We start from the raw sequence: 27808 nt of genomic DNA, 5'->3' as shown, positions 1-27808 counted from the left end.
ATATATATATATATATATATATATATATATATATATATATATACACACACACATTTGGGTTCATATATACTTATATATGTACATGTCTGTGTGTGTGTGTATATATACATATATACACACATATATATATATATACATATGATGGCTGCCCCCTCATATACATACATATACATATATATATATACATGTATATATATATATATATACATAACATCATTATCATCATTTAACATCCATGTTTCATGCTAGCATGGGTGGGATAATATATATGTGTATATACATCTGTACATATGTGTATGTGTGTATATGTATATATATATATATATATATACACACACAAGTATATACATCTAGCAAAATGTCAGGCTTGTTATAATGCCAGACAAAATGTCTTGTATTATTTCTTCTGGCTTGATCCTGCCGAGGTCAACATGGCCTTTCATCTTTCCAGGGCAAATGAAATAAAGTACGAATCCAGAATTCTGAATCAACATAATTTCTCAAACATTGGACAAAATACTTTATGGTATTTATTCTTCCCATTACATTCCAAATTGCCAGGCATGAGTGGTGAATCTGTCTGTATCCAACTGAACAGATGTTGATATCTTGTCCAAAATACCAAAACAAACGTAACAGAAAGCCAGTCTTTGGAGAGTGCCGTGAAAATTCCATGAGAAAAACACAAAGGGTTTATGAAGGAAATTAGTAAAGGTCATTTGTTGATGATGGGGCAAGGATTCTATCCATGTATGTATATATTTATATATATATATATATATATACGTATTATAGCTAGAGACATATAAAGAAATTCAACATCTCCCCAGCCATGTTGGAGGAGAAGGCCCTGTGGTGCGATGAACGGTACCAATTGCTGAAGCTCATAATCCCAGCCATTGAGGAGAAACAACAGGGAATATACCAAAGAGCATGAGATGCGTCACTTCTCCGTTGCTTCAAGTCGCTTTGTCTGCTGCAGATCAAGAGCAGGCATTGTAACCCACATGCAAACCTACCAGAATGGATTACAGGATAGGAACAACCAATGTTGACCTACGACAGACAAATGAAGAAGACATACACACATACATATATATATATACATATATATATATATATATATACACACACACACACATGCATGCTCTAAACATCTTAATTTACACTGCTGGCTCTGAATCCTATAGGAAATCTATAAAGGCAACCTTAAATTTAAATTATAGCACTGCTAACACAGCATGATAGTAACAATTTATGATCTGATAATATACTTGGTAGAGTAAAGTTACAATACCAAATACTGCTGCCCCTACCAGCAATTAAATTAATATATATATATAGATGAACATATATGCATATTATATATATACACATGTGTGTGTGTGTTTAAATGAATGATTAAAGAAAGATGTTAGAAGATAAAATTGTTTTCTTTCAAAATGAAATCTGTGTAAAACAAAAACAAAAGGGAAAAAGAAAGAAAAAAAAACAAATATAGAATCACAGAAGTATCTCTCTTTACTTGAAATTTTATGGAATAATAATTAGAAATAAATAAATAAATAATATAAATAATGGTCTTTCTCTGTCTTTTAGAGAGAGAGAAAGAGAAAAAAAATTTACAAGTTGAATGATTAAAAATAGTGTTATTTGGTTTGGAGAAATTTTTTTGGATTGCAAAAAAAAAAAAAACCCAGAAATACCATGAAATTGTAGCAGCTTTTGCATAGTTTAGCATTCTTTGGTATAATAATAATGATAATAATAATAATAATAAAATCAAAATATGTAGTAAAAGAGATGTTAAAAATGTGAAAGATAATTACCTATTAATGACTCAAATTTCATCTTCATAGTTAATTATTATTATTAACTATGCAATTACCATATTTGGCGGCACATTTTTCAAAATAATGTCTCAAAAGAAAAAAAGAAAAAAAAATCACCCAAGATCCTTTATGATACTAAAAACCTTTGCTTTCCTTTTTTTTTTTTTTTTCCATTATCATTATTTTGGAAAATGAGCTCTGCTGAAATTGGGGTGCATCTAATACCCCCCATGCATCTTTTATGCCACCAAATATGATATATGATTCTTCACTTTGTAAAAAGAAATTTTCCATCTGTTTTTAACAATGACAATCTCACACTACATTAACAGGTTAAACGGTGGGTGTATATGTGTGTGTATATGTGTATACATATATATATAGAAATATATATATAAGTAATCCTAATGTTTTATTTTTAATTTTCTCCAGTTTTTTTTTTGTTTCGTTTTCTTTTTTACATATATTTCTCTATTGGTTGTCTTTGTCCTGGAGACTGACCGACAATAACTCTGGTTGCATGTAGTGATAACGGTGTGATGTCCTTCAGTAAATATCTACTGATGAAAAAACTGCAGTGAGAAAAAAAAATTAATTAAATTCAAAATGTTGTGCGTACGTAACTACATTGAAAAATGTGCCTGCTGACAAAAACCTGTTTTATACATACAATCCCAGTGTGCGCATATGAATATACACATACATGCACACTCATTTATATACACACACATACATACTTGCTCAAACATTAAATTGAAGGATCACGTAATTCCTTTCGGTATAGTACCATATTTTATATTTACAAGAAAAGCTGACAGTGACTTCGAAGTTTTGGCTCTCTAGCCGTCATCAGACTATGTAAATTAGTTGAGAGCTAGTACGCCAAACCTTCAAAATCAACATTAACATTCTCTTTGTAAAAACAAAAATTTTTACACTTTATATAATTTTGTGTATAAATACATATATATATAGATATATATATATATATATTCACAGACATTGTGGTTTGGAAGTTAATAGCAAACTATTGGTTGAGAGAAGGTGGGGGGGGGCTAACAAATAGGATTTTAAGTAGATATAAAACTCACAACGTTTAAAAAAAAATCATTGAAATTTTATGGCATTTCAAAAGAGATATCACTCAGATTGCAGAGGAATGGTTCCCTTGATATCATTAGAATCACAGACAGAGAAAGAACAAAAGAATGGCATGCTGGTTCCATTAGTAGTTTTTACCAATTGTGTTACACTTCAGAGACTACCAGTTTGAAGGCTTGACCCCTCGTTACCAGAGTTACACCGAATATGAACGTCAGTGGGGACAGTTCACAACTATGAGTGGAAGGCGCCAGAGCTCAAATCCTCATAAGAAAAGGGCCTGGAGAAAAGGGACAAGAAAAGACCTCTGATATTGAGGAATTTTTTAATGATGTCCCAATCACTTGATATAATTACAACTGTTAATTATTAATAGAAAGGCGGGTGGGGGTGAGCAGTTAAAATGTAACATTTGATTGAAAACCTAGATAAATGTTAATAAATGTAAGTTACTAAATGTAGATTAATTAACAAAACTAATTAGTTAATGGTGTTAATAAACCATATTGTTTATAAGGAAAGTACAGTGTAAAGAAATTAAACATTAATGATGTCTGTTTTTATTTTACCATAAACATCATCACCACCATTATTATTATTATTATTATAGTTTCTGTTATATTTCTATAAAGTTCCATATAATCATTTCTTCTATAGGCACAAGGCCTGAAAATCTGATAATAATAATAATAATAATTTGCTCTAATTTTGGTACAAGGCCAGCAATTATAGAGGGAGGGGTTTAGTTCATTACATTGCCCCCTCACCCCACCTCCCAGTGCAAGACTTATACTTAATTTTGTCGACCCGGAAAGGATGAAAGGCAAAATAGAATCCCAGTGGGATGAATTCAAAACATTAAGGGGTTGGAAGAAATACTACAAGGTATTTTCTCCCAGGTGCCAACAGTTCTGCCAGCTCACTGCCTTTAATCAGAACAGAGAGAACTGGAATACCAAAAAATATTTTGTCCAATGCTCCAACAATTCTAACAAATCACAACCCATAATTAATAATAATGATAATAATAATAATAATAATTTGTTCTAATTTTGGCTCAAGGCCAGCAATTTTTGGGTAAGTTGGGGATCGTCAGTCACATTCACCTTAAAATGATGAAAGGCAAAGTTGCTCTTAGCGGGATTTGAACTCAGAATGTAAAGATGAGCAAAATGCTGCTAAGCATTTGGTCCAGAATGCAAACGATTCTGCCAGCTCATTCTCTTAATAATAATAATAATAATAATAATAATGACAACAATAACCTTTTCCACTATAGGCACAAGGCCTGAAATTTTGGGGGAGGGGACCAGTCAATTAAATTAACCCCAGTACGCAACTGGTACTCAATTCATCGGCCCCGAAAGGATGAAAGGCAAAGTCGACCTCGGCAAAATTTGAACTTAGAATGTAAAGACAGATGGAATGTCACTAAGCATTTCGCTAACGATTCTGCCAATCTACCACCTTTATAATAATAATAATGATAATAATAATAATAATACCTTAAAAAAAAAATGAAGGAAATGGGGCAATTAAATGTTTTTGCTAAGGGAACAATGATAAATACATAAAATGAAAGATTGTAAATGGTGACTAACAGATTGTCTTTCTGAATTCAAACTTACAATACTCTGGGATAAGAAGACAGGGAAGGAGAAAGAGAGAGAGAGTTTGGTTTCATGAGGGAAAGAATCACTAGAGTACTTTTTAAAAAAAACAATTTTAAAAAATCACTGTTTGGTAATAAATTACCAAATAAATTATTTAGATTAAACAAGGCAACAAATTACTATACACCCACCTACCAAAATAATAATATTAATAATAATAAGATAATAATAATTATAATAATATTAATAATACAATAATAATATTGATAATAATAATAATAATTGTTTCTGATTTAGATACAAGGCCAGTAAATTTGAAGGAAGGAGGATAGTCAAACATCCTTGATCCCAGTATGTGACTGGTACTTTATTTTTACCAACCCTGGCAAGGGTTGAAAGGTAAAGTGAACCCTTAATAAAGAGAAAAATAGAAGTCCCTGTTTAGAATAAATTAAGTGTTAAAAGCATTAGTCTTAAAGACTAGGAATGGCTCTCGAAAAAATGGTCTTCGTCGTTTGGCGGAGACGTGTGTACATTAAAATTGCAAAAGTATATTGTGTTAATATAAACATCACACTTGCCATGTTTCATAAATAAAAAGGGGGAAAAAAAAATAACAACACATATTTGATGATGTTTTCTCATTCTTACTAGCATAAAAGAGGCGGATGCAAATGTATGAAGGGTGGGGGTGGAAAAAGGGGTTGAACAAGAGGGAAAAAAATAAAAGAAAAAACTTAGGGGGAAATGGGTCCAGTTTTTAGCAGAATTTTGTCTTTCTGTCAAATGTGTTTTTTTTTTTTTTTTTCATTTAAAGAATTTCAAAGTTTTTTTCACTGGTTTTAAAATTTCATTAGGAAATCAAAAATTTTGAGAATTTCAAAAAGAGAAGGAAACAAGAAAACAAAATTAAGAACGTAAAAAAAAAAATGCAAGGAAAGAGTGTTTGTACAAGAAGAGTTGATAGTACAGCAGTTATATAAACTAAAAGGTAGTGAGTTCAAAATCTAGGTAAGTAAACACATTGAAATTATAGAAGAAAGCATGTGCCAGGAAGAAGGCTGTGAAAGAGAAAGACAGAGAGAAAGGGTTGTCCAAACTGCCAAAAAAAAAAAAAAAAGAAAGAAGATAATAGAGGGAGAGAGACAAAGAGAGAAGGTTTAATCAAAGACGAGGAAGAATTATTCAACAGGTTTTTTTTTTGAAAGTCCTTGAGGATTTTTAAATGTTTCCAAACTGTGATTAAATAAGAGTCAAAGAAGACTCAGGAAGTCGGAGAAATAAATGTTTCAAACATTCATTTTGTATTCTCAAGATGATGAGAAGAATAGGAGGGAAAGGGGTGGGGGTTATTGTTAAAAAAATAAGGCACGTATATATATATACTATACATATATATAATTTTCTTTTTTTTTTAATATTAACATAACCACGTAATTTGGAAAATATTCAGTGTTTTTTTCCAGAAACAACAAACTATTATTTAAACTGAAAGTTGTTCAATTTGTTTTTGTGTTTAAGCACAACCGTAGCAGTGACAATTGATGGAGGAAGTAACCAGTGTCACGTGATCAGCAAAGACCACTGCACAGGAACCAGTTCTTGAATAACATCAACTAAATACAGAACCAGATTCCTGCGAGTAAATGCACTAATGGCAAATTAAATTCTTAGGTTAGTGAGAGAAAATTGTAAATATTCTCAAAAAGAAAACAGAAAAAAAAATTCCTTTTATATTTAAAACAGTTTTTGTTGGTAAATATTGAAAGCAGAAGAACAAGGTTGATATCTTCTGCTACAGAACGGTAGCTAGAAATTCTATGAGAACCTGTGAACCATATATCTAAAGACGTGGAGGAATTGGAGTGGAGGATCACTATAAGAGAATCGAAGAGACAGAGAAAGTAGGAAACGAGTGAGATTATGAGAAATAAAGAATCGGATTTACTTTTGCAGAGATGGAGGAAAAAAAAAGGAAAAGAATAAAAATTTATCGCAAAAAAATGGGGAGTGGGGTGAGACATTGAAGACCAAAGTTCTTTGAGATGTTGTGATGAGAAAATAAAGTTGGCACTTTTTTTTTTCCAGTAAGACCTGCCAGTGTTATGAGGAACTGGTTGCTTCAAAGACATACCATACCAAACCATTGTGGCATAAGAGCAGAAAAAAAAAAAGAAAAGATTTACAAAAAAAAAAAAATTTGTTTTTAGAATGTGTTCAAATTTGAGACAGGATTTGTAATAACAACCTGGCTCAGTGTTTCGAGTATGTACAATATTATTAACAACAATAATTGGAATAATTGTAGTCCATGTAGAGAATATGGGCAGACACATAATGGCATTCGATAAATCCTAGTAGATACATACATACGTATGTGTGAATATATGCTAATATTCAATACCGAGAATGAGTGCTTAACACTGAAATTGGTGGATAAATATTCTGTATTTGTGGATTAACAGGGCTATCAATGGTATCCCCAGCCAAAACGGAAAGGAATACCAACACTTCCATGTGGTATGCTTAAACAATTGTGAAGACCTCTTCACATGAAACCATTGGTTGCCTTGTTAACCCACAAATAAAGTGTGCGTGTATATATATATATGTATGTATGTATGTATATACACATATACATATATAGGGTATTCAAAAAGTTTCTCAGCAGTGAATTTTTTTCATCCTGTGCATCACCATGGCGCTACTTCAAAAGTTTTTCGGTGAACGGATTATTTCAAAGGGACTTTGGCCACCAAGATCACCTGATTTAACACCGCCAGACTTTTTTTTTCTGCGGAGCAAGTAAAGGATCAGGGTACAAGAATCACCCGAATTCTATTAAATACTTACTGCGGAGAGACTTTTTGAACAACCTGTGTGTATATATATATATATATATATATATATATATATATATACACACACACACAGACACACATACATACCTACACACATACCATAACAGGTTCAAAGGCCCAATGTTTGCAATTTTAACAACCATCCTGACTTGATAAAAAATTTTACCCATAGAATTTCTCAATTAGTTTCTTCCTGTTAATTACATAAATGAAGTAAACACACAATTCTTTACACGCACACATCTGCTGCGCGTGCATGTGTAAAGCGACTATTTTTATTTTCTTACAGAATTCAGCAATCTATTCTTGGAAAGATTGTCTTTAAGATAGTTCCAAGTTAAGAATTAAAATTGTTTCATGTAACAAAAACATTGGAAATACAAGGAATGTTTGTAGAAAGTATAAATACATGTATGTGTGTGTATGTATACAAACGGAGATATATATATGTATATATACACACATACGTACAAATCTATATACAAAGTGTGAAGGTTTGATAGATAGATAGATAGATAGATAGGTTGATAGATAGATAGATAGATAGATAGATAGATAGATAGAGATATTACACACAAATGAAACCAAATTTTTGGTGTTTGGTATTATGTAAAAATTCTCTCAATGAGACAAGCTGAGAAATGGTTTCCATTCCAAGTCAAACCATTCCATTATTCCATTTCACATTGCTACCTACATTCACCCCACCCAAAGACAAGGCATTTATGCCATAGAGTGAAATGAAACCTATTTTAATTTGCATAAAAATACCCCATCTTTAAATATACAACATACAACTATATATATATATATATACATACACACACACACACATGCACTTGTATATATTATTCACCATTCTAGAAGAATTCTACATGAGAATCTTACAGAATCCTGGTCACATATTTTACAATTCTGTATAAAAGATATTATCACTGAACTAGCCAACTTCCAAACCATCATTAGATCCACCTGCCTACCAACTCTCCCTACCTAGAGACAATCACTTAACTGCAAAATACACAGAAGACCTCTAAACAGAGAAGATTGCAAGCAAGGCATAAAAAAAAATTTTGCTATTAGATTTAAAATATAAAATAAGAACAATTAAGTAATTATTTCTGACATTAATTAATGTTGCAGAAATGGGTTTTAACAATTTAACTCTTTAGCATGTGAACTAACCATATCTGGCCTCTTACAGTTACCCTACAATGTTATTCTAAAAATAGACAATCACATCGTCAAAATCTCAAAGCTACAAGATAATGCAAGATTAATTCAAAACAATGTGGAATAAATAAGCATTACATTTGACAGAGTAATATGGATGCTAAAAGGTTATTGAGGGACGAAAGAGTAATTTTATAAAAATAGGGAAAAAAAAGGGGGAAATGGCATTCATAAGGTCTAGCTTCTATTAAATGAACTATGGAGAGAAGTCTTACACATAATCACTGTTGATCACATTTTATCAAGGCAAAAGAAATATATATAGGATAAAGTTTAACCCTTTTAATACCCACCGCTGCTCTTGGATCTGTGATATAAACACCTTGTTTTAAACTAAAGGCTTCTATTAGAATTTCGTGTTGGTTCATATTCTAAACATCAGCTTATCAAGGATGTTATTTTACTAAATTCTTCATTCCAAAACTGACTGGAAGGAAGGCAGTGTATTCCAAAAGGAATATGGTAACAAAAGGGCACACTGAGTTCAATTCCAGCAAAGGTCACTTTTGCTTTTATTCCTTTCTGGGGTGAATAAATGCAGTGCTATGCCTAAGTGCGGAGGGTTGGTATAATTACTAGAGCATCAGGTGAGATGCTCTTTGGCATCTGTTCTAGTTCTTGGAATTCTATAAACAAAGCATGCAACGATGCTTTCAACTTTCTCTTGGGCAATATTCATTATATGTAGAGGGAAGACTTGAATATCTGACAATTAATGAGACTACCATTAAAAAAAAAAAGAAAACAAAATCTTTGTCTAAGTCTACATCCTGGACCAGAATGTTCCCTAAACAGATCCAAGATCTCAACAGAGATTGAAAAGTGAAAATGATTGGATTAATTTATTAAAGTGAAATACTCAATCATGTGTCTAATTAACTAAAGCTTTAGTCAGCTAATTAAAAACACTACACTTAAACAAATTGACTACTAATTAATTAACGAGATTTATCTCAGTGTAATTAAACAAGTTCGTTCCGACTGTTGTCTTATCTACTAACTCAGTCTGCAATGAATAAATCCCTCACCCCAGTACCCCCACCACCAGATATATATATATTATATAAGAGTCCAGGGCCCACTTTTAACATAGAGATACTGGTATAAACAAAGACTCTAAAAGAAGCAATCCTAACCAATTCTGTAGAATATTCTGTCATTTCAACTGGTCTAAACATTTAGAAAATAGAAAAAAGTTGAGATTTAAGAATAAAATTTCTCTTCTACCAAAATAAAGATCAACAGGTTTTAATTTTTTTTCCTCTTTGTGTTTTGCATAAATTTTTCAAAATAAAATATTAATTTGGTATTTTATTGGCCAGATCTGACCTCTCACACCGACCCCACAATGTCATTCAATCATGTCGTTGAAATCTCACCGAAAGCTCTCTTCGCTTTATCATTAAATAAACCCCCGGATGGGAGTCATTTTTGGCAAATTATGAAATCTAATAAATAAATTCAAATTCCAAAATGGAATTTAGCAAAAGAATGGTTTGCAAAAACCTGACTTTTCACAAACAAACCACAAACAGAAACAGCTCTTCTCTAACGAGTGGTGAAAACATTCATCTGAAACTCTCACAAGCACATACACACTTCCATATAATAATAATAATAATAATAATAATAATAATAATAATAATAGTAATAAACTCTGACAGGAAACTATATTACTAGAAACTACAAGGACCCTAAAAAAAGAGCCCTAAAGACCATAGCTGATGAAAGAATCAAAAGAGACCCCTTTGATCCTGGGGTTGTTAAAACAACACAATATCTGTCTGCAATATCCTATTAATAACTAATAATCCTTTCTACTATAGGCACAATGCCTGAAATTTGAAGGGAGGGGGCAAGTCGATTACATCGACACCCCCTCTCCCCCAGTATTTCATCAGTACTTAATTTATCAATCCCAAAAGGATGAAAGGTAAAGCTCAGTGGAATTTGAACTCAGAACGAAATACTGTTAAGCATTTTGCCTGGCATGCTAACGGTTCCACCAGCCTGCCACCTTAATAATAATAATAATAATGATGATAATGGTTTCAAATTTTTTCCACAAGGGCAGTAATTTTGGGGGAGGGGACGAGCCAATTACATCGACCCCAGTGTTCAACTGGTACTTAATTTATCAACCCCAAAAGGAGGAAAGGCAAAGTCGACCTCGGCGGAATTTGAACTCAGAACATAGCGACTGACAAAAATACCACTAAGCATTTCGCCCGGCATGCTAACGACTGTGCCAGCTCGTTACCTAAAATAATAATAATAATAATAATAATGAAGAGAAATTACAACTGTTAAACATTTTAATATCTGTTGCCATATACTGGTAGCAGTGTTTAGTAAGACATACTGCTGGTCCAAACAGACAGAAGACATGGAATGGTGAAGCAGACCAGCAGGGAGAACAAAGTGGGGAAAACAAGCAAATTAACTGTGATTATTGTCTCAAAGGTTGACAATCCAAGTGATTTTCTAAGTGGAGTGGCATAGAAAATCACTTGGAGATGGTAAATATTGAGATAGGAATCCATGATATGAAGAACATTTACAAACATTTTTACAGAAAAAAAAAAGGGTATTTGAGTGAAGACGCAGTGGTTTCATTTTTGATGGGTGGGTGAGGGGTACATCACAACCAGAGAATGGTAAACAAAATGAGAGAGAGAGAGAGAGAAAGAGAGCAGCACCGACCAAAATGTGGTGCTGAGAGAGAGAGAGAGAGGAGAGAGAGGAGAGAGAGAAATTGTTTTATGATTCAGTGAAGGCAGAAGATGTTTGCCGACCTGAAAGAAAAAGAAGAAAGCAATCCCATAGCAGAGCAAAAGGCGAAGTTGGTGAGGAGGGAGTAGATAATAATAATAATAATAATAATAATAATAATAATAATTAATAATAATAATAGTAATGCAGTGAATTTGAATAAAAATTGTGAAGTTGATGGTAAATTCAAAGGTTTTTGTTTGTTTGCTAATTTTGTCTGGTTTTTTTTTTGCTTGTTTGGTTGGTATATATTTTTTTGTTTTGTTTTCGTAGAATAAGAAGGGAAAAACATTTAAAGTAAATGTAGCAAAGTTGGTTGGTTGGTTGTTTTTTTTTTATCTCTTTTATTTTTTGTGTGTGTGTATGTGTCTTTTTCTTCCTTTTTCTGTTTTTTTCAAAACAAGAGATACAATATATATGTATATATATATACGTATGTATGTATAAATGGGATAAAGGTAGCTAGAGAAATAATCGACAGCTATTTGATATTCACAACTATCCACAACGGAGGATATATATATATGTATATATATATAAAAAAAAAAGTGTACTTAAGTAGTTTAAGTTCTACATACGTAGTAGAAAAATTGACAAAAAAAAGACACATGTAGGCAGAAGAGTCACACATGTAGGAGAATGAAGAAGAAAACCTACTCGTCCTACATGTCAACTGGAAATAACAACGTTGTGAATTTAAAAGGCACTCGTTAGTTAATTTAGGCTAATAGTTGTTGTTGTTAAAATTCCCTTAATATAGCATCAGTGTTATGAAAGCAAGAACCATCATATATATATGTGTGTGTGTGTGTATATATATATATATATATATATATATATATGTGAGTGTATCATCATCATCATCGTTTAACGTCCGCTTTCCATGCTAGCATGGGTTGGACGATTTGACTGAGGGCTGGTGAAACCGGATGGCAACACCAGGCTCCAGTCTGATTTGGCAGAGTTTCTACAGCTGGATGCCCTCCCTAACGCCAACCACTCAGAGAGTGTAGTGGGTGCTTTTACGTGTCACCCGCACGAAAACGGCCACGCTCGAAATGGTATACATACATATATATATATATATATATATATATATATATATATATATATGCACATACATGTGCGCGTGCACACACATATAATGATCACATATATATGCATTTATATACATATATTTATATAAACACACACACACACATATGTATGTGAGTGTTTACACACGTGTGTGAATGTGCGTGTATATACATATATATATGTATGCTTGTGTAAATATGTATGAGTATGTATATATATACACATGTACATGTATGTATGTGTGTGTGTGTGTGTGTATATATATATATATATATATATACCCATATGTATATGTGTGTATATATATATATATATACCCATATGTATATGTGTGTATATATATTTACGTGTGTGTGTGCGCGTGTATAAGCTGCTGGTTGCGGTGAGTGATGGGTTCGCAGTGACAGAAATATAATAGTTCTTATTATTACTATTCGGTGATTAGAGATATGTGACAGTGGTCAGAAAAGTGGTCAGTGAATAGCACAGACCAAGGAATAAAGAATAAAAAAAAAAAGGTACGAGGAAGGATTATAAATTACAACCATTCTAAGCCCTCTTTCACAAACTAGGACTCGTCTTTCTTACACAACTGGTTCTGTTGCCATTAGAGTTTTTCACAGACATACATATTATATATATATATATACATATATAGAAATATACATAGATATTTACACATATATCCACAATATTTGTGCGAATGTGTATGCATATATGTATATAGATATATGTATGTATGTATCTTAAAAATGGCATGCATTTAGTTTTTACTGGAACTGGGTCCAAAGTGGAGTCTGATTCCACTTGGAATAACAGTTACAAGTGGAGTGAATGTGTCTGCGATATTAATAATAATAATAATAGTAATGATAATAGTAATGTTAATAATAATAATAATATATTATTCTATGTTGTTTAAATATTAAAAATTGATCAACAATAACAACAACAAAAATTTAAAAGAAAAAAAGGAAAAGAAACATTTAAGTTAAATAAAAATATGAACGAAATTATTTAAAAAAAAGATGGCGAAAACAGCAAAAGACAGTGACCAGAACGAAAGTAAAGGAAAATATTGTTACAGACAATATAAGAAGAACGTAGTTTATATGAGATTGAGTTAATTTTAAGGAATATGGTGAACACAGAGAGGTGCCGAGATATACATAGGCGAGGTGTTAATATCTAGGCAGATGTTGTTGGTCTATGTACACATTGTTTGGTAAAAAAAAAAAAGAAATCGGAACAGACAAACCCATGGAATTGTCAGTGTTCCCAATTTTTGGCATTTACTCAAGATTTGGAACAAGTTCCTCGATTTTTGAATATAAAAAGGTAAAAAAAAAAAACAAAAACAATTTGGAATGATATTTTTTCTTTTGGAAAAAAAAAGGCATATGTTGCTATTATAATAACGTTTTGCAAAAAAAAAAAATATTTAAATTTAATTAAATTGTGGAGCACTTTTTTGTTTTTTTTTTGCTGATTGGAGGAAGATAAAGCTTAAAGTGCTCAGGTATTTTATGAAGACAATATAAAATCATAGAAAGAGATTGTGTAAAAATGAAATTTCAAATAATAATAATAATAATAATAATAAATTAAAAAAAAAGGTGACTAAGACACATTTCTTTCACAAAGTTTCCATTCTTCACTGAAAAGCTTCGATGTTCCGTTCCGTTTAATAGAAAAGACAAAAAAAAAATCTGTGAGAATATTAGAGAAGCTTGTGAAGAATTTGGGGAAACCAGACTCTGTAAATATTGTTGGAATAAGAAAATAATGAAAACCAATAGCAACGATAATGAATAATAATAATAATGATAATGATAGTAATAAAGATAGTAGTAATAATAATAATGATAATAATAATAATAATAATGATAATAATAATAATAATGATAATAATAATTGATGTCCCCCACTTGAAGAAAGAAAATCAACCAGCAAAGAGAATGTGGTGCTCTAGAATAATTGACTAGTATAGAGAGATAAAGTGACTGCTGTAGGTGGACACTATGGTGAAATAGTGTCATGGCACTGTGAGATGAGAAGCAGTCACTGGAGGATACATCTGCCTTCTGTAGTCAATCAGGGTCCTGCTTTATGAAGATGACCGAGTTTTCCGAAGAAGAATGTCCGTCTTTCGAAGGCATGGACACGTAGCGGTTTTGCGTGGAAGAGGTTGCGGTCAAGGCCGAAGTGCTGAGTGACGACGGTGCTGAGGCCAACCGATTCTGACTGCTGCCAGTACTGTGTCTAAAGGAAGAAGAAGAGGAAGAAGAAGATGTGGAGCTCGCTGCCAAGCCGTGGTGAGAAGCAGATGAAGGGTTGCGTAGGTAATTGTTGCTCGGTTTGGGAAGAATCCGCTTAAAGCGCGACCGTTCTGTACTTTGATTGTGTTCAACTTGTCCGGAGTTGGTTAGGTTAGTCGGTCCAGACAACACAGCCGTCATGTCCAAACGACTCTTTTTGCTGCTACCACTGCCATCGTAACTAGCGTTATTCGGAACCAAATGAATGGGGAATGCAGGTTGGTTGGAGTGCTCATAGCTGGTACTATTACTACTACTACTACTACAGTTTGTACCTACAACTTTCACGCCTGGCTGAGAAGTACGAGCACTGTGAGATTTGGAATGTGAAAAGCTACCAATTGCCAAGGCATGGATTCTATCTTCAGCAATGGTGCTGCTTCTTGAAGTTGATGGTCCGGCTTGACTAAGATCAATGGTAGTGGTTGTAGCAGAAGATGAAGTGGCACAGCGAATCCCATTTGGCAAAGAATTGCTCCCACTGACCGCAGCATTGTTGCCGCCAGATGACCTGTGCGTGCCACTGCCACCGCCACCTTCATGAGATGACGAAGCAGTGTTAGCCGTTACAGTGATGGGACCCTGCCCCATCAAGGCCTGCGGACTCAGTGTGATGTTGACGGTAATATTGGTGTTGGGGAAGGAACCATAAACTCCACTAATTGTTGGCACGGTGTGATCTTTGTGGTCTTCAGGTAAAAGATTGTCTTCGTTACCAGCACCAGCAGTCTGGGGGTTGACAGAGCTATGAACAACAGCATTCTCTCGACAAATCACTTTACCTGCGTTTGGAAAGAGAAAAAAAGAAAAAAAAAACAATGATGAAAAATTCAGAAACCATTTTCTTTTTTAAATATAAAGAATTTAAGAAAGAAAAAAAAAAAAAACTATTGTATATGTCTATCTATCATGCAAACCATGCCAAGATGTCATTCCACTTTCAAAGTAATAATACAACAGATTTCTTCAAATCACTCTCTGCCCAATAAGTCCCTTTTGCCAAAAGATTCTGTAAAAGGTTTAAACTTTGTGGAATGGTTATCACAGGTCAAAGGCAAAATTTTAAGCAAATATTTCACACACTCACACGTAGATACAAATCTTTTATCTTTTGCTTCTTTCAGTTACTGGACTGTGGCCATGCTGAGGCAATGCCATTCAAGAGTACCCTTGACGCATCAGGCGATATGATATACTTGAGAAGACCTGTTGAGGCAAGTAAAACCAAAATCACAGCTGTGGCCAGTGCCCCCTGACTGGCCCCTGTTCTGGTGGCATGTAAAAGGCATCATCTGAACATGGTCGATGCCAGTGTCTCCTGACTGGCTCCCTGTGTCGGTGGCACATAAAAAGCACCCACTACACTCTCGGAGTGGTTGGCATTAGGAAGGGCATCCCAGCTGTAGAAACATTACATGATCAGATTGGAGCCTGGTGCAGCCACTGGCTCTCCAGACCTCAGTCACATCATCCAACCCATGCCAGCATGGAAAACAAAGGTTAAATGATGATGATGATGATGATGATGTCACACAGGTATATATATGATGAGAATCTTTCAGTTTCCATCTTCCAAATCCTCTCATAAGGCTTTGGTCAGCCCGAGGCTACAGTAGAAGACATTTGCCCAAGGTGCCACGCAGTAGAAGACATTTGCCCAAGCTACCTACCACACAGTCACACCTGTATGATATTCTTTAAATTAAAATTGCATGCTAATTAACTAGTATTTTGAAATCCATGTATATTGTATATCCAAATGGAAACAGTGAGGAATCCTTGTATTATAGTCAGAGTTTCATTTGGTTGGCCTCTGCAGTTGGAGAAGTCACAGAGTACAAAACTAAATATTTCATGAACAATTTCACGTATATACATACATAAAACACACACACATATATGTTACAATAATAAATTGTTTGTTAATCAACAAGAAAATCCTTGTATGTATGGTTAATTGCTTACCTGGTCTAACAACACCACATGACCTTTGAGGGGTGGAGGAGACTTTTAATACCGTCCACTCTGTTGTTAGGGCTCAGGTGGGATGCCCCGTCGAAAGATTATTCCCTCCCTCCTTCCCACAATAGTCACAGAGGCTCCGAAAAGGGTCAAAGAGGCTCTACTGAAGGATAAGCCATTTGAATAAATGAAATTTGACTAACAAATGATAGCCAGGGGCAGATAACCAATGACAGAGGGGCAGATAACTATGCAGAATCTTTCTAGTAACCTGTACATGGGCAACCTCTTTCGATAAATTGGCCGCATGAGATGAGGCTCATCTTCAAATGGACTGCACTACTACAAAAATTCAAAAGAAATTTACATTATGCGTGCTATTCAGGAAGTCCTGTGGGTCGCAGTTGTCTACGAACTGTGATAAACCATTAAAATATATATGAAAATGATTTCCAGCTTTACTTAATTATCTCCCTTCCTTCATAGGTTACGTGCCCCTAGTCAACTCTTGTTTGACCAGTGGCTACCAACAGGGGTCCATATATGACTCTGTGGTGGTGGTGGTGGGGTATACTGATCCTTGGGGATCCACATAAGATTTTGTTGTTGAAATTTATGTAAAACTGGTATTACTCCCACAATACACAAAATATTAATAATAAATATTTTTTAATACAATTCTGAATAACATTTAATTATAAAAATATGATGGGGCTTTTTTTTAAAGATGGAATGTTTATTAGGGTCCAGGAGAGTAAAATAAGAATCAAAGGGGCCCGTAGTGTTAGGCGCAGTTTTTTTTATATATATTATTTTTGTTTGTTTTAATTTCTACATTGTGCATGAGCACCCTGAATGGAATTTGAACTCAAGACTGCATGCTAATCAAACACACAACACTGTGGCCAACCACCTTTACACACGGTACCTAATTATAGCTAAGGGGAGGACAGAGTCTTTGTGAATTCCTTGCACTACCAAGGTCACAGTAAAATGCTGCTCATGAGACAATCCACTGACCTTTTATTTTCCAAATTAGGATTTTATCCACTTCATGCTTAACTTCTAAAACCTCCTTATTTGATGTCAGTCTAATTTTCCTAATAATCATACCTTTTTATTTTTTAAACATGTAAAGACATACTGACTAGCTCCCGTGCTAGTGGCACATAAAAAGCACCCACTATATTCTCAGAGTGGTTAGAATTAGGAAGAGCATCCAGCTGTAGAGACCATGCCAAATCAGATTGGAGCCTGGTGCAGCCTCCCAGCTTGCCACTTCTCAGTCAAACCATCCAACCCATGCCAGCATGGAAAGCGGACGTTAAACAGCAATGATGATGATGATGAGTTACTTCAAAGTTTTGACCAGCTGACCCATCATCAGACAGCAGTCTAAAGATGGCATAAGTGGCTGAAACTTTGAAGTCACTATCAATAATATTCTTGTTTAAGAATTATATATATATATATACACACATATACACATATATGACTGTGTTTGTGTCATTTTTTATGCTTTTTTTTTTTTTTGCTTTTTTTACATCTATTTTTCCATGCTAGCATGGGTTAGATCAGTGATTCCCAAACATTTTCAGGCTGTCGGCCCCTTGAGACCCAGGGATGCATAGCCCTCTTTCTGAAGCAAATTCAAAGCAACTGTATTTCACAAATAAAACTTAACCCAACGAACCCATCATTTTGTTGTTTTTACATAAATCGCTACCCCATTATCACCCCACTTGGAACTTTCCACCATCCCCAGTGAGGCAATACCGCCCACTTTGGGAACCACTGAATTAGATGAATACATATTACTGAAACAGCGTTTCACAACCAGATACCCTTCCAGCTGCAAACTCTTATCTGTTTCTCAAGCAAGGGAGTTTACCTTAAGTGTAAGATCCCCCAAAAGATGTGTTGACAGGGAAATGACAACTGAGACCACTTAAGAGGCAGTCAAAACACCTGCTTTACTCTGAGAATCATGTTCTACATAGAAACCATTTTAGTACACTGTTCTGATAATGGAAAGGTAGACATTAGGATGATGGTGATGATGATGAAGATGATGAGGAAAACGGAAAACAAAAAAGAAAGAAAGAAAGAAAGAAAGAGAGAAGTGAATGATTACTTACCAGTAAGTGGATTACGACTAATCCGCATCATTTTCAACCATTTATCAAACGCAACAAGAGCATCAATATCCATTTTTTGTAGCAATGATAAAAACTGCTCTTTTGCATGTTCCAGGGTCAAAAACACATCGTCTGAAAAAAAAAAAAAATGAGGACAAAATAACATATGTTTAATATACAGTGGGACGCCCATCTATGAATGGTTCTCTAAAGAAACAAATGAACAGTTTTTCTGAAGAAAATTCAACCCACATAATGAGCTGAAATCTCATCACTGAACCACTAACAGTTTATGCTTGGGTTAGGGTTCGGGTTAGGGTCAGTCCATTTGATTAGCAATTTGAAATTTGAACAACAAAATACAAGTAGACAACACAGATGTGGTATTATGTTTACAATTCACCCAAGATTTGGCCCCAGTGCAATGCATCCCCTACAAAGGTCGAGCACACATTTTGATGCAAGTCTGAGGATGCACCACTCTAGGGCTTAAAACCACAAATATTACTGAATTATTCACATGGAACTTTTGTGTGCAATGCTGTTAAGTTCAAATTTATTTGGTGTTAAGTTCAAATTTATTTGAGCACTTGTATGTGTTTTCTATTCTGAGCATATCTAGGTCTCACCTATTGTGTGTGTGTGTGTGTGTATGTACACACACATACTTATACTGTTTATCTAATAATTCTATTTTAATTGTAATTAATCTGAACTAAGTAAACAGTCCAACCAATCTCTCCTAGAGGTCAAAAATATGTTTTGGCGCTAGAAGAAGCATTTGCTTCAGAAATGTTTCTATAAAAAATAGAATACAATTTATTCCAACGAGCAGATTGCCACCCCAAAAAAACAAAATCCAAAAAATGAAAAGAAAAAAGAAAAAAAAAGAACCCTTACCCTGTTCACGGCTGTCCATATACCTGGGGCTGTCATATGTTAATTGGAGTGGTGAGTTATTGGGTAGACTGAGGGTAGCATTTGCTGGTCCGCATTCTGAATAATCAGTCTTGGCAATGTCTGCATACATTCTATGTGCATTCAAAGAATCTGGCAGAAATAAAAAAAAAGTATTTTGGAATTATTTGATGTCAGGTTTTTGTATGTTTTATTTGGATACAAGTCCAGTTTTTTAAGGAAACAGCAAATGATTCTAGAGTAACAGAAAAAAAAAAACCTAGTGCTCCAATTATTATTGGTATGAATATGAATTCATAGTCTGGATATAGAAGCTGGAGGTTTCGAAGCAGTTGTCCATCGATATCCTCTTTTCCTTTGATTTTCAAAAGAGATATTTATATCTGCTGGGCAGCTGACCTCTATGATGGCACATACCTTTGGCCCTCTGTCCCAAACAACAATATCCAGCCTGTTATGTTTACATTTGACAGAAGTTCTGATGGGAATAATATTCCGCCAGTATTCCTTCAGTTGGTGTTTAGGAATGTATTCCATAACAGAGGGATTTTCTAAGTTTATTTCAGGACAATCTTTTTTGCAGATGGCATTGTAAATTGTTTTAGCAACAACATCGGACCACATAGGGAGATAGTACCGTGATGACATTTTAGTACAGCTGCTAATCACATGCGTGATGTCTTCCACAGAAACATGACAAAGCCTACACATGCAGTTGCACTCTGGGATTATAAGAGCGTCACAGTATGTATGTATATATGTATGAGTACCAGGATGTAGAAATACTTGGGTTGGTGTCCGAAGGGCCCCTAGTTTTTGTCATGACATCCCTCAAGGAGAAGGCTAACTTGTATATAAAACCCACTGCTCTACAGAGCTGGATATCTTGCACTTTGCTAATTTCTGGGTTCCTTGGGATGGTTAATGAGAGTTGTGGTGTTGTGCAAGCCATACTCGACTTCACTTGCTCAGAAGAGTCAGCAATGCCTGTGCTCATCTTATGAGTACACAGCCATCATGTAGATATGATGCATGTGCAAGTTTGGTCTGCAGCCATGTGGTCTGGGCTTACTCCCACTGCAGGGTTACACCTTGAACAAGTGTTTTCTCCTACAGCCCCAAGCTGAGCAAAGCCTTTCAGTGGATTCAGTAGATGGAAACAGAAAGAAGCCTGTTGTGCTTATATATGCATGGGTATGTGTGTGAGTGTGTATACATGCGGGTCCTACATTAATCGTAAACAAGCTTCACCATTCATACCAGTGGTTATTTTGTTTGGAAAAAAAGGTAAGGGTTGGCAAGAGGAAGAGCATCCAGCCAAAGAAAATCTGCCTCAACAACCTTCATCTGAGCCGTTTCAGCCTGGAAAAGGGGGACATTAACACAATGAGGATGATGATGATGATATGAAAAGAATTCAGCTTTACAAGGATGAAATCCTGAGTTTGATTTGTCTTCAATTACTTCATTAGATTAATACAAACCTTGCAAAAGGAACAACATAAGTGGAAACTCCCAAAATGGACAGGGCCCTTAGTTCAATGATCTGGTTGACTTATCACATTCATTCTGCCTGAGGGTTACATTAAAGGTGTAATTGTCAGTGGGATACTCAGCCACCTACAATGCTATTCAATAACAGGTGGTTTTCTTCTTGATTAAGCAACTAGAAAACCGCTAATTGTAACAGGTGTAGGCATATTCTTGGATTGAGTGACTGAGACAATCAGAATGCTTGCAGCAGGATTGTTAAGCTGAGAATAGTTGTTTGGTTACATCACAATAGCATTTATGTCAGCATAGGTTTTACAAGTTGGATTGGCAGATGAACTGAAGGACCATTTCTGTGAGGCAGGCCTTCTGCACACAACCCTGACTATCACCCTATTATCTTGGATGGTAACTTCAATGGAAATGTTGGGTAGAACTCCAATGAATTTCATGGGGTACATTCACAATTCCGGTAAATTCACCATCATCAATTCACAGCAGGGAAAATTTCACTGTCATCAATTTGCCATTTTTTTTTTTCAATAAAATACTATTAATAATGAGATACTATGGACACATTTTGTGAGAAAACTTTCCTTGCAGTGAACTGAGGCAGTGAACTTACCTGTAATCGTACATGCAGGTTAAATCTTTGGTTCTAAAAATGAGGAGGGAACGAGGCTGCTGGAGTTTTCTGATGCCTAAAGCTTGTTGATCCACAACACTAACTTCAGAAAACCTGCCAGCTACTTAATTATCTATCAACCTGGGGGGCACTTAAGCCAGATTGACTAAATTCTTATAAGAAAATGGGAAAGGTAGATGCTTGAGAGTGCAAAGTCCTTTCCAAGGGAAAGGTGTACAATCCAACATAAGTTTTGTTGTTAGTGACTTCAGACTTAGATCTAAAAGGACTCAGAGATAGAAACCAGTTTGGAAAAGGAGGGCATGGAAACTCAAAGACCCATTGAGCAATCAGATATTTAGGGATATTTCAATTGAAGCATCTGATGAGAAGGAAGAAGAGTTCGAGATGTATAATATACAGGACAGTTGGAAGTTCTTACAAGACAGCTTACTGAGGGCTACAGACCAAATCTGTGGCTGGCACAAAGCTGCAGCCCAAGCAAGGGTGATATGGAGCAGAACAAGGAAACAGAGCCATAAAAGCAAAGAGACAGGCTTGGAAGGATCAGAAGAATGGGGGCAGCAGAGAACTACCCCAGGTAGCTTGGAAAGAAGTTAGGTGATAGGTCTATCTAGCAAGGGGAAAAGGGGTTTGCCAATGTTCTACGGAGAACCAGAGGTATGAAATGTTTTGGATGAAGGTGTTGTAGGAAAGAAGTGTGTCTGGATGAATGATGATAGACTTACACTTGGTGAATCTGAAAAAAACAAAACAAAAAAAAACAAGCATGGAAGTCTTATTAGGAAAGGCTGCTAAATGTGGAAAATGCATCGGAGAAGGAGTTTTCCTAATTTGGACCTGGCAGAGAAACCAGCCATTTAAGTTGACAGCAATATTATAGACAAGGCAATGAAGGATATGGAAAAACAAGAAAAGCCCCTGGTTCATCAGGAATTACTGCTAAGATGCTTAAAGTGCTTGGTGCAGTGGAATACAGCCCAGCCACCCTTATATAGTTAGTGGAATTGCACAGAAAGATAACAAATCGAACGACTGGTGCAGCAGCATTGTAGTCAACTGTTCACTAAGGTAAAGGAGATGTCTTAAAGAGAAGTAATTACAGAGGCATCCAATTGCTGGAACAGGTTATGTAAATTGCTGAAAGAGTTCTAGCTGAATTAATTAAGAAGAGAGAGCCAGCCGATATGAGATGCAGTTTGGTTTTGTGCCAGAGAGAAGTACAACCGATACTCTATAGTAGAGCAACTGCAGAAGTATTTAGCCAAAAGTAAGCTTTTGTAGTTGGCCTGCATCGACAATGAGAAAGCCTTTGATAGGATTCCCTCACTCCACAATCTGGAGGTCACTGTAGAAGCTAGGAGTACACAAATGGCTGGTAAGAATCACTCAAGCCATGCACAAGGGTGCGGTCAGTAAGGCAAGGGTTAACAATGAGTACAGTGATGAATTTAGTGCTCAGGTAGGAGTCCACCAGGGCTTAGTTATTTGACCTCTCCTGTTTATTGTAATCCTCTGTGCCATAACAAAAGAGTTTAAGAACTGGTTGCCAAGGGAACTTCTCTATGTTGAAATTACAGTAGAATTGGAATGAAATTCAAGGTATGGAAGCAAGGACTGGAATGAAAGGGTTTACAGTTAACTTAATCTTTTCTGGTGAATGGCATTGTTAGATATGTGGAAAAGATGTTGGTCGAAATTCCATAAAGTGTCCTCAATGCAGTGAAATCACAGGAAGGCCAACAGAGAAAGTAAGCTTTGAGTGTGGAGGAGGGACAGGAGCAACAACTGGTACCCTGTCAGTTATGAAGACGTGGGTCCCAGTTGATCGTGGAACAGCCAGCTCAGGAAATTAACAGACAAGTGGCTGAGCACTCCACAGATACATGTGTGCCCTTAATGTAGTTCTGAGGGAGATTCAGTGTAGCACAGAATGTAACAAGGCTGGCCCCTTTTGAACAAAAGGTATAACTCCTTTTTTTGCTAGCAACATGAAATAAAGTGTCTTGCATAAGGTCACAACATGCTGCCGGGAATCAAACTCATAACTTTATGTTCATGAACCAAATACCCTTACCACTAAGATAAATTACAAGTTTCAACATCAAGAGGAAGATTCTTGAGAGATGCTGACAACTGTTCATAAACAGGACAACAAGCTGTGAACAATGTACGGCTAACAAGATCCTCAGACTCAAAAAAACCCCTAAATTTTTGATAATTATAAATTTGAAGGCAGGAAAAGACATTCAGCCATAGAAACTATGTCAAAGCAGACAATGGAGCTCAACAGTCCTCTGGCGTGCAAGTTTTTTATCAAACCATCCAGCACCTGCCAGTATAGGAAATGGGTGTTAAATGATGACGATGACAAAAGGCAGCAGGACCACCAGGAACAGTATTGGAGATAGTGAAAATATCCAGTGACATAGGAGAGGTGCTAGTGTCTCACATGGCCGAAGCAGTAGTAGAGGGAGGGGGTCACGTCTACTGACAGGGGTAGCAGTATCAACATCAACTGCTACAAATGCAAAAGGTAATATTCTAGAAAGAATCAGGAGGTATCAAATTGATGGAGCAAGTCATGAAGGTAAGAGAAATAGTTAAAGCATCACTAATTAGGAAGGTAATTAACTCTAAATCAAATATAGTTTTGGTTTGTATCAAATGTCACTGAAGCCTGCTTAGCCATTTGTGAAAAACAAGCTTCTATACCTATTTGTAAACCTGGAGAGGGCCTTTAACAAGGTACAAAGCTCTGTAGTGCTGGTGGTCCCTCCCCTTTAGCATTCACATTATTCTGTCAAATGCAAGGCTTGCTTATATCTATTGTTTTTAATTAATCATGCATTATCTTGTAGCTCTGAGATTCTGATGTGGTAACTGTTAATTTTTAGAATGATATTTATTTCTTTATTGCCCACAGGGAGGACAAACAAGGACAGACAAAGGGATTAAGTCAATTACATCGACTCCAGTGCATAACTGGTACTTATTTAATCACCCCCGAAAAGGTAAAAGGCAAAGTCAACCTCGGCAGAATTTGAACTCAGACAGCAACAGCAGCCAAAATACCACCTAAGCCTGGCATGCTAACACTTCTGCCAGCTCACTACCTTAATTTTTAGAATGATATTGCAAGGTAGATGTGAGAAGCTAGATCTGGACAGTTTGAAAATAAAACATGTGGAACATTTTGGTCGGATATGGCCAGTTTAAATGCTAAAGAATGGACTGTAAGAATTATGAAAGCCATGTTCAGAAATGCTACCAACAAAGTGAGAGTCAGCAATGAGGAATTTTGTATGTAGGCCGGTGTCCACCACGGTTTGGTTCATAGTCTCCTCCTCTTTAGGTCATGGTAAAGGAATTTAAAACCAGCTGTCCTTAGGAAATTCTATATACTGATGATCTAGTTGGTATAGCTAAATCTGTTTAAGAATTAGAAAAGAAATTCCAAATGTTGAAGCAAAGCCAAGAATCACAACACCAAAATATAAAAGTTTTGGTCAGCAGGAAAGAAGGTAGGCAGCTAGCGCCATACGGAAAGGCCAAAGTTTCATATAATGTACTTAATATAAACTGTAGGTAAATAGAGATGGAGTGGGACCAATGACAGGTGGTTTTGGTTCTTTGTCTTCTGATGCCAGTGTACACTGGTCCTTGTCGACATTGGTGGCAAAGACTGGGAATACTTATGTATGGTCAGCTGTTGGTCCCCCATAAAAGAGCTTACGCATGCCTGCTTCTTGGTGGCGAACTTTCCAAATACAAAACCACAGTCTCACGATAAATACACCATCATCATCATTTAATGTCCATCTTCCATGGTGGAATGGGTTGGACAGTCTGATAGCAGCTGGCAAGGCCAGGAGTCACACCAAGTGCCATTGTCTGTTTTGGCATGGTTTCTAGAGCTGCATGCCCTTCCTAACGCCAACCATTTTACAGAGTATACTGGGAGGCATCAATCAACTATTTTAAGTGGTTCTTTAAGTGAATTTTGTTCTAAATTGTTTGCCAAGAAAAGTTGGAAATAGTCACCACTGAACATGGTGCCCCAGCTTGGTCGTTGCTGCTTTGACTTACTAAAAGAACTAATATCTACATACTAAAGAACCGATGAAAGGAAACATTAAAGGAAGCATTTGCTTCATTTGTTTATCTTTTATCTTTCACTTGTTTCAGTCATTAAACTGTGACCAAGCTGGGGCATCACCTTGAAGAATTTTAGTCAAACAAATCGAACCCAGCACTTCTATCACATTTTTCAGCCTGGTGCTTATTCTATCAGTCTCTTTTGCCGAATTACTAACTCATGGGAATGTAAACACACCAACACCAGTTCTGATAGGGAAGGGAGGACATTTCAAAAACACAAACACACATATGTACACATATATACAATGGGCTTCTTTCAGTTTCTGTCTACCAAATCCACCCACAAGGCTTCTGTGGCCCTTGGTTATAGAAGACACTTGTCCAGATGCCGTGGCTGTCATCAACCTTTACCTGTTTCCAGGTAAAGGAATATTTCACCATGGCCGGATACACTTTCGCAGAATATTGAAAATGAATGACACTGCTTGTATAACAGTGGTGATCATTTACAATTACTACACGTTGTGAAGACAAGTCAACATAAACACACTCACACATACAAGCATATATATACATATATATATATATCACATGAGCGAACAAACTATCAGATGTTGTTACACATTGCTGGTCACAACGTGCTTTGCATCGTTTTAGTTTCTGCGTGATGCCATCCCACTGGTTATGCGAGCAGACCAGCATCCCCCTGAGTGGAAGGCTAATCCATCGCAGGGTTACCTATTTACAGCTGTATGGACTGGAACCGCATGAAATGAAGTTTTCTGCTTCAACAATTTGGGATGAGGAGATGGTTAAAATAAATATTAGCAACAAGGTATTAACTCTTCCCCTTCCCTTTCAACAATCTACCTCGTGTCTAAATAAGAAATCATTGTATTAATTTCTGATGGGAATTTTGTAAATTAACTCTCTACTAAGGTAAAATCTTATCACCAACATAGATACAAGGTCAAGGTTTGACATGCAGTGACCAGTTCAATGTAAAACAGAGTTCAGGGATATAATATTTAAGGGTCAACAGTTTATAAGATGTTCTCTGCAGGAATTACAGAGCCACACAAATTAAATAACAGTTGTGGATAATATTACTAACAACAACAGCAGTAAGGGCTGTGGTTGTGGTGGTAGTGTTGACAGTGATGAGGTGTTTGTGTGCTAGTGTTGCAGTGTAGTACTCAAGTGTTATCTTGCCAGTGTTTGGGTTTAGTGGTAAAATTTAGTGGCGACGTGTTTGGTGTTGTGCTGCTGTGTGTGCAGTGGTGTTTTTTTTTTTGTGAGGTGTAGCGGTGCTAGTGGTAAACAATACATCAGGAATATAAAGAACATGAGAAAAAGTATAAGTTGTAGTAGTGGCGGTGGTGCTGCTAGTGTTGGTACTCGTGGTGAAGTGGTGGCGGTGCAAGCGCTGAGGTGTAGTGATGAGCAATCTATCAGGAATATGAAACACATTAACAACAACCACGAGAGAGAGAGAGAGAGAGAGAGAGAAAGAAAGGGTATGAGTTGTAGTGTTTGGTGCCAGTGGTGAGTAATCTATCCTAGCAATGAATTAGCTTTAGTTGTGATCATTAAAACATTACAAACCGAAATAGCAGGTGACTAATTGATGTACTTAATGACTATGGCGAGTCGGGGACGGTGAAGGTGGTTCGGGAGATATTAAAACTGTGGTTGGGACAGCGTCTCATAAACAGCAACTACGTTATAAAAACAACAACAATATA

The 27808-nt window shown here is 35.7% G+C and overlaps 2 protein-coding genes across 2 annotated transcripts in view; both read right to left on the bottom strand.

Moving 5' to 3' along the window:
• Positions 1–2237: 2237 nt before the first annotated feature.
• LOC106876651 (uncharacterized) lies at positions 2238–19976 on the bottom strand. Its single transcript, XM_014925267.2, has 3 exons — positions 19808–19976; positions 18908–19039; positions 2238–15589 (listed from the first exon to the last, which is right to left on the bottom strand). The coding sequence occupies exons 1-3, from the start codon at positions 19935–19937 to the stop codon at positions 14580–14582; spliced, it is 1272 nt and encodes a 423-aa protein (XP_014780753.1). The 5' UTR covers positions 19938–19976; the 3' UTR covers positions 2238–14579.
• A 2630-nt stretch (positions 19977–22606) lies between these two features.
• LOC106876650 (uncharacterized protein DDB_G0292642-like) overlaps positions 22607–27808 on the bottom strand; it is a 7089-nt gene continuing 1887 nt past the window's right edge. Inside the window, exons 2-3 of the mRNA XM_014925266.1 lie at positions 24056–24168; positions 22607–22701 (exon numbers count right to left, since the gene is read on the bottom strand). Of these exons, the coding sequence (XP_014780752.1) occupies positions 22607–22701; positions 24056–24168 (208 nt within the window). The remainder of the gene's footprint in view (positions 22702–24055; positions 24169–27808) is intronic.

This window comes from Octopus bimaculoides, chromosome 15 (assembly GCF_001194135.2).
Source record: "Octopus bimaculoides isolate UCB-OBI-ISO-001 chromosome 15, ASM119413v2, whole genome shotgun sequence".
Classification (NCBI taxonomy): Eukaryota; Metazoa; Mollusca; class Cephalopoda; order Octopoda; family Octopodidae; genus Octopus; species Octopus bimaculoides.
Note: the sequence above shows the minus strand (reverse complement) of the source record. Positions and strands in the feature narration are given on the sequence as shown.

Excerpts from the sequence above, each read along its gene's own strand:
- LOC106876651 (XM_014925267.2), bottom strand. The coding sequence starts at position 19,937 with ATGTATGCAGACATTGCCAAGACTGATTATTCAGAATGCGGACCAGCA. Across the intron at positions 19,040-19,807 it reads TATGGACAGCCGTGAACAGG|ACGATGTGTTTTTGACCCTG; the intron begins GTAAGGGTTCTT and ends TTTTTTTTTCAG. Across the intron at positions 15,590-18,907 it reads TAGTCGTAATCCACTTACTG|GTAAAGTGATTTGTCGAGAG; the intron begins GTAAGTAATCAT and ends TTCCAAACGCAG.